This window comes from Nelumbo nucifera, chromosome 2 (genome assembly GCF_055504915.1).
Source record: "Nelumbo nucifera cultivar China Antique chromosome 2, China Antique-T2T, whole genome shotgun sequence".
NCBI lineage: Eukaryota > Viridiplantae > Streptophyta > Magnoliopsida > Proteales > Nelumbonaceae > Nelumbo > Nelumbo nucifera.
This window is the reverse complement of record NC_142650.1, coordinates 108,621,478-108,633,417: the sequence shown is the minus strand read 5'-3', so window position 1 is coordinate 108,633,417 and position 11,940 is coordinate 108,621,478. Positions and strand designations below refer to the sequence as shown.

Below are 11,940 nucleotides of genomic sequence, written 5' to 3'. Positions count from 1 at the left end.
CACCTTTTCTCTCTCCTAGAGAAATCGATGTTCTTCGCTAGGATCTAGCGATCGCCCGGTGCTTGCATAGCCAGCTCCAGTTTCCATTGCTTCCACGCTGTGTCAGGTGGTATCATTGCAGGGAATTCGCCCAGTCATGGCCAACCCAGACGATAGCAGTCGCAACCCACCCCGTGACGGAGATCAGGGGTTTCCAACTGTTTGGAGAGCAATCGAAGAACAATGTACGGCCACACGTAACATCGAGCAGCAATTGGCAGAGATGGCTGAACAACTGCGAACCTTGTTACGGGAGGTTGTTCCACGGAATCGGGAACATCCACAAAAAATCGAAGGAGACGACCACGACAGACCACCCGTCAGTACTGCGTTCCGACAACCAGTCATGGACGACGACAGTGATGATGATTTAGAATTTGGTGGTGCTCCAGTTCTTCCCGGCAACGATAGAAATGGCAGAAATTGGCATAATCAAGGTAATTTCAACCCCCATAGGAATAATGATGAATTCAAACTTAAAGTAGATATTCCTACCTTTAGTGGAGATCTTGGCATAGTGGGATTTCTGGATTGGATCACAGAAGTCGATAGATTCTTTGATTACATGGAGATACCAGAGGAACAAAGGGTAAAACTGGTAGCTTTCTGATTAAAGGGAGGCGCATCTGTTTGGTGGGAATGGATGAGAGAGACCCGGGTCAGAGAAGGAAGGGGTTCCGTTCGAACCTGGAGGCGCATGAAACAATTAATCAGAGGTAGATTTTTACCTCCAGACTATGAACAATATATGTTTGAATCTTACCAGTGGTGTGCGCAGGGTTCACGTAGTGTTAATGAGTACACATCAGAATTTTTAAGATTAGCAGAAAAGAAACCAGTTGTCTGAAAGTGATAACCAGTAGGCAGTCCGTTATCTGAGCGGTTTAAGACCGTCCATCAGAGACAAGATTGGTGTACAAATGGTTCTTAGTGTGCAGGAAGCATGGAACCTAGCCTTGAAAGCAGAATTAATGTTCCAAGACAAGGCACGCAATGATAATTATCGCTGGTACAGCGGGAGCGACAACAGATCGACAACTGTTGATAGAAACAAAACAGTCCCGGTAGTACAACCCTCTCACCCAACAAGCACAAATAACACCGGTAAGGCTACTACAGGAGGACATACTCGAGGTAACCCTTCCAACCCTCCTAAACCCAGTAACCCTTATGCAAGGCCTGCACATATTAAATGTTTTAAATATAATGAGGTTGGACATAGGTCCAATGACTGTCCTAGGAGGAAGGCAGTTAATATGGTAGAAAGGGAGGAAGAAGAAGATATTGAGAAGGAGGTATACTGTGGACCTGATGGGGAAGATGAAGAAGGTCCATACGAACATGAGGAATATACCTGTGTTGTCAGAAAATTAATGTTGTCTCAGAAAAATAAAGACACTTCTCAGAGGCATAGATTATTTCATACCAGATGTACTGTCAAGGGAAAATTATTTAATTTAATTATTGATAGTGGCAGTCAGGAAAATATTATTTGCAAGGATGTCATCCAACAATTACAAATGATTCCTGAAAAACATCCCAACCCATACACAATCGGGTGGATCAAAGAAGGAGGCGGCATACAGGTGGAAGAGCGCTGCAAAAACCTTTTTCGATTGGTAAGTACCATGATGAAGTATATTGTGATATTGTTGATATGGATGCTTGCCATATTTTGTTAGGGAGGCCTTGGCAGTTTGATACAGATGCAAGGCACATGGGTAGGAAGAATACCTACCAACTTGAAAAAGAAGGTACACGTTATACTTTGCTACCCATAACTGAGAAAAATATTACAAATGCTCCAAAAGCACATGAGAAGAATTTCCTTACCATCACCCATTATCATGCTGAATTTGTAGAAGAATGTAAGGATAGCCGCGAGGTACATTTGTTGAAGGGAGAAAATATGAATGAAACACTAGAGGAAAATAAAATTCCAGTGGAAGTGCAGGAACTACTGGATGAATTCAATGATGTAGTTCCAGAGGAGTTACCAAACAAACTCCCTCCCATGAGAGATATACAGCACCATATTGACTTTGTTCCAGGTGCCAGTCTACCTAACCTTCCACATTACAGGATGAGTCCTAAGGAGAATGAAATCTTATGGGAAAAGGTAGAAGAATTATTGAAAAAGGGACACATTCAAATCAACATGAGTCCTTGTATAGTACTTGCCTTATTAACACTTAAGAAGGATGGCAGTTGGAGAATGTGTGTCGACAGCAGGGCCATTAACAAGATTACCATTGGGTACAAATTTCCTATTCCCAGGCTGGACGACATGCTGGACCAGCTTAATGGAGTTGTAGTCTTCTCAAAGATAGATCTCAGGAGTGGATATCACCAGATCAAGAGATGGCTTGTTCGAGTGGTTAGTCATGCCCTTTGGGCTAACCAACGCACCCAGCACATTCATGAGGCTGATGAACCAGGTATTACGCCCCTTCATTGGTAAACTTGTGGTAGTCTATTTTGATAATATTTTGATATACAGCAAATCTATCACTGAACAAGTGGGACATATTAGGGAGGTCCTAAAAACATTGAGGGAAAATAATTATATGCTAATTTGAAGAAATGCATCTTTATGAGTGATAATTTATTATTCCTGGGATTTATTGTAAGTAAGGATGGTGTAAAGGTAGATGAAGAAAAAGTGAAAGCCATTAGGGAGTGGCCGACCCCATCCACTGTCATAGATGTCAGACATTTCCATGGGTCGGCAACCTTCTATAGGCGCTTTATTAAGAATTTTAGTAGTATCATGGCTCCCATTACTGAATGTTTGAAAAAAGGAAAATTTCAATGGGGAGAAGAACAAGAACAGAGTTTTGCTCTCATAAAAGAAAAAATATGTACAGCTCCCATCCTTGCCTTGCTAGATTTTAATAAATTATTTAAAGTTGAATGTGATGCTAGTGGAGTTGTCCCAAGAGAAGAGGCCCATTGCTTTCTTCAGTGAAAAATTATGTGAATCCAGAAGAAAGTGGTCCACCTATGACAAGGAGTTTTATGATGTGGTTAGAGCCCTGAAGACATGGGAACACTATTTAATTGCAAAAGAATTTGTTCTCTACACTGACCACTAAGCCCTAAAATATCTTAGTGGGCAAAAGAAATTAAGAAGTGATTTGCATGCTAGGTGGTCTGCCTTCCTAGATAAGTTCCCATATAAAATTGTGTATAAGACAGGACAGCAAAATAAAGTGGCTGTCATGATGAACTAGAAAATTCAAGACTACCTTCTTAACTCCTCGATTTGAAGCACCGCGTCTACTCATGATGAACTAGAAATCGCTCCAACGGCATCGATCAAGAACAAAGAATCCCGCAAACAAAATAAACAAAATATACACAAAGAAAAATAACAGATCTAATTAGGATACCACCGAATTCGGAGGGTTCCGCATATATCAACTACGACTTGGGAAGGCATTGGACTGTGTTGACCTCAAATTGTTTTCGAATGAGAATGATGCTGCAAGAATGTGATATCTCGAATCCAAACAAAAGCACGATAGGGATAGGCTTTAGCAATGCCAACTTTCGTAAAAGAAGAAAAAAGAGGCTACAAGATTCGAGGGTAGGGAAAAGGTCACCCTCCCCCCTTAAAGCACTGTGACGGATCTAAATTCAAGATATTGAAGAAAAAAAAGAAAACATGGCGATGATACTCGGATCAAAATGTCGATCACAAAGCGATCCAACAACTTCTAGAGGTAGACTTAAAAATGAAGAAAAACAAAGAAGTGGATCTAAAATACCGGCAATACATTTTAGCTACAAATACCATGGAAGGCAAGACAGGCACGCCATAACAGAGATTCTCAAAAGAAAAGAAAAAAAAAAATCAGCATAGAAAAACGATCACCAGACAATCTAGCAGCTTCCTGAGACAAAAATCAAAACGTAGAAAAATAGAGAAGAAGATTTGTGATTAAAAATAAATGAAGAGAAGAAAATAGACAGAGGATGCATGATAATCGAACAGACAAGAAAAAGGTGGAATTCATTCAGCAACAAACCAGGCATCAGCATTGGACTTCTAATGTTCCATTTCGTGACGACAAAGCTATGCCTTTCCATTTGTTGAAGCAGGCAGCAAGGAAAGGAATGATCGAAGAAAAAGAAGAAGAAAGGGAAAAAAAGATAGAGAGAGAGATTGTGTTGAGGGTGGGAAGGGTTCTAGTAGTGAGACGGTGCTCTGTATTTAGATGGGACCAAAGAGACGAATTTGATAGTGGTGGTGGTGGTGAGGAAAGAACAAACCAGGGGATGTTTTGGGAAGACTCCCACTACCGTGAACTTTTATTGTCGTTGTCAATGAATTTTTGGGAACTCCTACTAGACCAGGTTTCCATATTGGATCTGGTGTCTCTAGAGTTCTCAATAATGGTTACCGCATGAGGTCGGAGGCTCCTACTTGTTCAGTTGGGGTATGATGGTGACAATCCTGTGATCATTGTCTTATGATGCCCAAGGAAGATGAAGGTAGACGGATGCCTTGTCATGACTGGAGTCGATCGTGGGAAGTGGTGATAGGAGACCACACTAGCTTGTCGTCTTGATTATAGTAGAAAATAGGAGGTTGGAACAAGGTCCCTGTAAATCTCTACAAATCCTTTTCATCAACCACCATCCTTAGCTCTCACCGAATGAAATTCTCGGAGATCGGAGATGGTAACCAGAGATTCTAATGTAAGCACCATGGTAAGGCAAAGGTTGGTCAGTCTTCGAAGGTCCAGAGATGGTGGCGGGAAAGAGAGAGGACGTGGGGAAGAGAGGAGAGAAGGGAGTTGTTTCTCTCTTAGAAATGCTAGGTTAAGATTGTATTATGTTGTCCCCTAGGGAAGAATTTATCTCCTCCTTTTATAGAGAGAAAGTTAAGGTTATCAAGGAATAAGTTCTTTCCTATTAAGAAAGATGATCTTTTTTATTAGGAAGGGAGTTATTTCCTTTTGTTTAAATATTAGTAGGTCATTATTAGAGAATCCTATCCCTTCGGATTCCTTCCGTATGCGACCCTATTATACTGATGTGGAGTGGGTGACGTCATCGTTTAGCGGGCATACTTTCATTAAACTCACATGCATAATTTAAAAGCACACGTGTAACTGACATTTATTCCCGATCTATCGTGATTCCACAGTTTTGTAACGGCCTCAGGTTCATAGCAACTCTGCACGTGTCCGAAGTTCATCTTGAATCCGTGCACGTCTTTATAGATCATCGTAGATCCGTGCGTATCTAAGCTTTATCGCAAGTTTATGTATGTCTAAAGTTTATTGCGGATTCGTGCTAGCCGATATTCATCGTGACTTGTTTTGAGTATGAATTCATCACAATCGCAGATCTGCAATGAACTTATCATAAATGTGTGATGGGTTATGGATTCATCATAGGCGTTTGTGTAGTGTTAGTTTGATATATTCTGTACTCTGATGGTCTTAGTGACCACTATGTACCTATAGTAGGAAGAAAATAACAACATGCATATCAAACACATTTACATGAAAGCAAACCAACTTATTACGTTTTACTTGGCTAATATTGGCTAGGAACTGGATGGACAACATCTCTCCCCCATGCATTTGAATGCAATCAATGGGCTCCCCCCTAGTTTTGCTAGTGCGCTTGTTCTTTTCCCCCCTTTTTGTGCAAAACACACTTTAGAATATTGCTTAAGTTGGTACTAGTCTACTCTCTACCATATGCCTTTTCTAAATAAAGTTCTATTATCAGCCTTGGTATACACATTTGTTTACCATTAGGATGCTATCAATAATTTGTATATTTCTGATGAAAGAATATTGGTTTTCAAAGATTTCATCACTAATTACTCCTTAATTCTCTCTACTTAAACTAATGATGGATAAAAGTGGCTCGCCAGTCATCCAACGACACATTGGTGTCCAGTGCAACCTCGGATCACCTTGGGACTTTAAGTAGCATCAGGTCGAAACTTGCTCGCCAACAAGATGGATTCATGTCACATCGGAGTACCCGAGCTCAATTGGAAACAGCTTGGTGAAGACCAAGCTACAACATCAATTATCACCTTAGAGCATTTATACGGTGCAGGCATCAAACGAGTTTCCCGATCTCATGATAGCTGACCTACATCACTTGCTCATTTTATACCAAGCAGACCATTTAATACCTTTGATATGCTTGGGGGGCACACCACACATTTAGCAGTAGTTACAAAAGTCTCCCTGTTTCTTTGGAAAAAGGAAATTGGTCGACTCAATGATTGTCCTCGAGTGTCCCTAAGATTCAGGGGTCGAGGACCGTTAACTCCAAGAATCTTGGAGACATTCTGAACTCTCCCCAGAGCTTGTTTAAGGGCAGTCCCTCACCCTCAAATGGTACACTCTCTGTTAACCATTAAACTCTTACTTTGCTCTTTACTTTCTACTTTCAACTCTCCTGACTCGGTGACGGTTGGAGCCCTCACGAGTGAGTCCACAACTCGGGCACTCTAACACCATCTCCCTTGTAGAAATAGCTTAAGCGACCTCACCCAACTCATCTTTCCAGCAAGGACAGGAGCAAATCGAGCAAATCAAAAACCATAGGCACTCTCTAAAAGACTAATTGGTTTGTAGTCTTTCATTTCAAGATTGCTCTCTTTCTAAGGGATAACAGCTAAAATGTTAAGAGCTAATATTCCGATTACATTGCAATATTTGTTGTATATTAAATCAAAATTTCAACCAATCATATTAAAGACATCACATAGTCTAATTATTTTTCAATGGTTCATATTTCATAAAATGTACTTATCATCAAAGTCTTTAACAACATTAAAGATATCACTGTCAATTTTACTTTATTATAATTCATTCACCTTCATTTTATCTTACAACATTTTCCATAGAATGCACCATTTTGCCTAAAGTTAATTCTTGGTTCATTTAGGCATATTGTTTGAGAAGCAATCTTGGGATTTGGTGTGAATTCAAACTTGTAGAAAGGCAATCTCTCCAAGTGAATGCTAGTGGGCCCATGTATAGAGTGAAAGGCAACCTTGGGATCTGGACTTGCTTTAATATCATGTCACTATTCTCTTTTTCAGAGAATGACTATTCAGCCTAGGGTCAGAATTTTTAGGCTTAAAGTACAGTTGGGGTGGAGATCAGATCGGAATTAATGTCAATTCACGGGCAGGCACTAATGTATAGAGTGGGGGATTTTGACATTTTGAATGCTTATTAGTCTGTAGTAAAAATACAAAATCTGCATTAAACCTGTCTGTACTTGTCCATTTCTTTTTTTCTAAAAATCTATTATGACCACAGTTAAAAGGCCTTTTATTTATGACTAGTAGTCGTAACCTAATTGGGGGTCTATGACAAGCCATCTTTTGAATATCTAAGGATAAAAAATATTGGGCCCTCTTATTTGTGCATCAACTATAATATGTCCCTATAACCCTATCCTTGAAATATATTACATATAACAAGACGGGAAGGCCGGAACCCATTCCCGGGCCTCAACTTAGGAATTTATTTGGGTTTAAAAGGCTTGACTCCGCTGGTGTTATAGTGGCCCTTATATGGGATTGTTTGGTATCAAGTGTGGTAAAATCGTTGCCTATGCACTGTATAGTTGTTTTGAGTCTACTAAACCAAAATCCTATTTGAATGGGCTGATTTAAGTATAATTGTTTAAATTGATTTTAACCTTAGAAAATAAGTTTTGAAAATTTGGACATTTGCTATGTAGTGTCTAATGGCACTAATGACGCTAGTTTACGTATATTAAACAATAATAAACAATCGTAACATTGTAATATGTGCCTTAGACTTTGTTTTTCCTAATATTATAATTCCAAGGAGAGGTGAATGCTGACTTGGTCCAAGTCTGAGTTTATTATTCTATTCCAAGTGCTTCTTTACATTACTGCCCTTGCACATGGGTTTGGTTGAATGAACCATAATTAAGTCCACAACTGGAGAACCATTTGCCGTGTCTTCTTCACTTGTACCATCCCCAAAAGGTGTTATATGCTCTGATCAGTGAGTGGAACGTTGTGACCGCTTGCTTTAGTCTGTTTTCTCTTTGGCAAAATATGGCAGAAGCTGTGCTTTTTGACTTTGTTGGAAACATAGTGGCGAGCTTGGCCTCCCAAGCTATTCAAGAGATTGGTCTGGCACTGAATGTCCAAAATGATATTGGAAAGCTCCAAGACAAGCTCACAGCAATCAAAATTGTGCTTCTGGATGCAGAGGAGAAGCAAGCCAAGAACGATGCCGTGAAAGATTGGCTCAGAAGGCTCAAGCACGCTGTTTATGATGCAGATGACGTGGTAGATGAATTTGAAACTGAAGCTTTGCGAAGGCAAGTGGAGATCCATGGCAGCAAAAGAAAGGAGGTAAAAAACTTCTTTTCTCGTTCAAATCCTCTTGCATTCCGCGTTAAGATGGGTCATAGAATAAAAGAGATCATGGAGAATCTTGATGTGATTGCATCAGATATGTCCAGATTCCATTTTAGAGAGAGGTTACATGATACCAGGCCAATTGCCAAGATAAAGAGGGAGGAAACCCACTCCTTCATACGTGAATCGACTGTTATCGGACGAGACCAAGATAAAAAGAAGATTGTAGAACTTTTATTAAAGGGCCCCCCCCGATTCCAAATTGGGTGGTGGTGAAGGTGTTCATCATCATCATCATCCAGCTGATCAGAATGTGGCCATCATTCCCATAGTCGGAATTGGGGGACTGGGGAAGACCACACTTGCCCAATTGGTCTACAACGACCAGAGTGTGGCAGATCACTTCCAACTGAGAATGTGGGTGTGCGTGTCCGATGAATTTGATGTGAAATTGCTAACACAAAAAATTATAAGATGTGCCAACTCTTCAGATATAGATTGTTCCAACAAAGAAATGGAACAATTACAGGTTATGCTTCGAAAAGCTGTGGACGGGAGGAGATATCTACTGGTGCTGGACGACCTGTGGAACGATAAAGCAGAGAAGTGGAATAAGCTGAAAGAATTGCTAATGGGTGGTTGTGTGGGAAGTAAAATCCAAGTGACAACACGTAGCAAAAAGGTGGCAAAAATCATGGGCACAGTTGGTATCGAAGCCTACCATTTGGAGGGGTTGAATGAAGAAGAATGTTGGGAGTTGTTCAAGCAACGTGCATTTGAGCAAGGACATGAACCAGACCCAAAGCTGGTGGAGATTGGAAAGGAAATCGTCAAAAAGTGCAAAGGAGTAGCACTAGCAGCAAAATCACTAGGGAGTTTGATGCGCTTTAAAACCCAAGAAAGAGAGTGGTTGTATGTGAAAAATAATGAAATCTGGAGAATAGAAGAAGAATCCCCACTTGGTGATGGTGATGATGACGACGAAGGAGATAGAATTGTAAGAGTACTGAGGCTAAGCTATGATCATTTGCCATCAAAATTGAAGCAATGCTTCGCCTATTGCTCAATATTTCCCAAGGATCATGTGATAGAAAAGGAAACCCTCATCCAATTATGGATGGCACAGGGGTTCATTGGAGGGAGTAGTAGTAGCCTGGAGGAAATAGGTGAGGAGTATTTCAACGATCTATTGTGGAGATGCATGTTTCAGGAAGCAAAAGAAGATGAAGAGGGAAACATAGTAAGTTGCAAAATGCACGACCTCGTGCATGACCTTGCTCAATCTGTCGCAGGGGTCGAGTGTTTTCGGGTGGAGGTCGGGGTGAAGGGAGCTCAACCACCTACTATTCCTGAAGGAGTTCGACACGTGACGCTTCTTAAGAATTTGTCACAATTGAAACTTCCTAATAAGGTGCGGACTCTAGTACACTTGTCCCATGATTATTATTTTGGGAGATTTCCAATTGAAAGACTAATGAGCTTACGTGTGTTAGACTTGCACGAAAAAACTGTTGAGAGCTTGCAAATAAGTAGCATAGGTGAATTGAAGCACTTAAGGTACCTTGACCTCTCTTATAATCCGCATATTGGGACACTCCCTACATCAATTACTAAGCTCCAAAATTTGCAGACCATGAAACTTACAAATTGTGGTCTTGAAAAATTGCCAGAAGATATTGGGAATATGAAGAGTCTAAGGCTTGTTGACCTCTCTTGGAACTGTAGCATCAATGCACTCCCTGCTTCTATTACAAAACTAGAGAATTTGCACACTCTAGATCTTGCTGGCAGTTCACTTGAAAAGTTGTCAGTTGACATTTTGGGATTACTGACAAGACTTAGTAGAATCAAGGGATTGGGGTTATGTGGTGAGCATATTAAGCTGTTGCATGCGCTGAACCAGCAGCTAAGCGGCCATTTAATTATCAGGGGAGTTGAACAAGTGAGAGATGGCAAGAAAGCAAACTTGAAGGAGAAGCCACACCTTCGATCCTTGACATTAGAATATGGAGGGGAAGGGGATAATGATGATGATGCGTTGGAAGGACTGCAGCCACATCCAAATCTAAAGGAATTGTATGTAAGCGGGTATGGAGGGATGAAATTTGCTTCTTGGATGATTGAATCCTCATTGCTCCCAAATCTAGTGACAATTGCGTTACAGAATTGTCCAAGATGCGAATCTCTAGAGTTCTCAGGTCCGCTCCCTTCCCTGGAGTATCTAAGTTTATGTGGATTGGAAGCCCTCAAGAGCATTACAAGTAAATTGAGGAAAGGAGATGGATTCTTCCCATCCTTAAAGTATCTCTACCTCAGGGACATGCCTAAATTGGAGAGTTGGTCAGTAGTAATGGAAATATTAGACGGTGATCAGGAAGTAGTGGTAGTAGAAGAAGAAGAAGAGCCACATAACTCATTATCACTGTTCCCTCACCTTCCCAATCGCTGGATCATAAAGGGTTGTCCTAAATTGGAAAGTATTTGGGGTTTGCACGTGGAAGAGTGGAATTATCTGGAATTGATGCAAAGACATTGGAGTAAGAAAAAGACGAAGCAGGATAAAACCCCCATCCCATTAATATTGACATCATCATCATCATCAACTACAAACTCATCATCCTCTTCTTCTTCTTCATTTCAACACTTCCTTCGGAGGTGATGGAAGGCTTGACTTCTATCCGAATTTTACAAATTTCACATTGTGATCAATTGACATCATTGCATCCTCAAGCACTGAAGCAATACCTCGCCGATCTTGAAGAGCTACAAATTGAGTCTTGTCGAATCTTTCATTCGTTGGAGGGCGTTGGAGGTCTTTCTGCCCTAAAAGGTTTGAGGATTAGGCATCTGCCCCAATTGGTGGAGCTGCCAGAGGAGCTTGGAGACGTCGAATTGCTTGAAGAGCTTTATATTGCTGACTGTCCCAAATTGACGTCTCTACCTAAAGAAATGAAGCATCCAAAAACAGTGCTACGGGAGCTACTAATCAAGCATTGTCCAAACTTTCATTCGTTGGAGGGCATCGGAGGTCTTACAGGCCTGCAAGTTTTGAAGATCGACTATATGCCCAGATTGTTTGCATTTCCAGAGGAACTTGGAGACCTCAAATCCCTTCGGGAACTTCATATTGAAGATTGTCGTAATCTATCATCACTACCTCAAGGTATGCGGCGTCTGACAGAGCTACAGATTCTACGGATTCAAAAATGTCCCAAGTTAAAGAAAAGATGCGCAACCGGTAAGGGTAAAGATTGGCCTAAGATATCTCATGTCCCAGATGTGGAAATACAATGATGGTGCTGATGACCTACTGAGAGAATTTTAATTATTAAGTGATTGGGAACTGTATTACTTCTCAACTTTCACATTCGTCACATCACTCCAAAAATGAGAAGCCATGGCGCGTCACTATCTCTGTTTTACTTTTATCCACAACATCAGACTTCCTTCTTCTTCCTCTGGTACGTACGTAGTCACTTTACTTCATCTTCACAACCAAACTATTTCGTTGT

At 40.8% G+C, this 11,940-nt stretch overlaps 2 protein-coding genes across 2 annotated transcripts; both read left to right on the top strand.

Annotated features, from left to right (window-relative positions):
- The first annotated feature begins 262 nt into the window (after window positions 1–262).
- On the top strand, window positions 263–11,087 carry LOC148802764 (putative disease resistance protein RGA1). The gene is made up of 4 exons (XM_088897982.1): window positions 263–476; window positions 8,127–8,653; window positions 8,958–9,344; window positions 9,474–11,087. Exons 1-4 carry the CDS (start codon window positions 263–265, stop codon window positions 11,085–11,087), a joined length of 2,742 nt encoding a protein of 913 aa, XP_088754108.1.
- LOC148802763 (uncharacterized) lies at window positions 11,087–11,722 on the top strand. Its single transcript, XM_088897981.1, has one exon. It carries the CDS (start codon window positions 11,087–11,089, stop codon window positions 11,720–11,722), a length of 636 nt encoding a protein of 211 aa, XP_088754107.1.
- The last annotated feature ends 218 nt before the right edge of the window (window positions 11,723–11,940 follow it).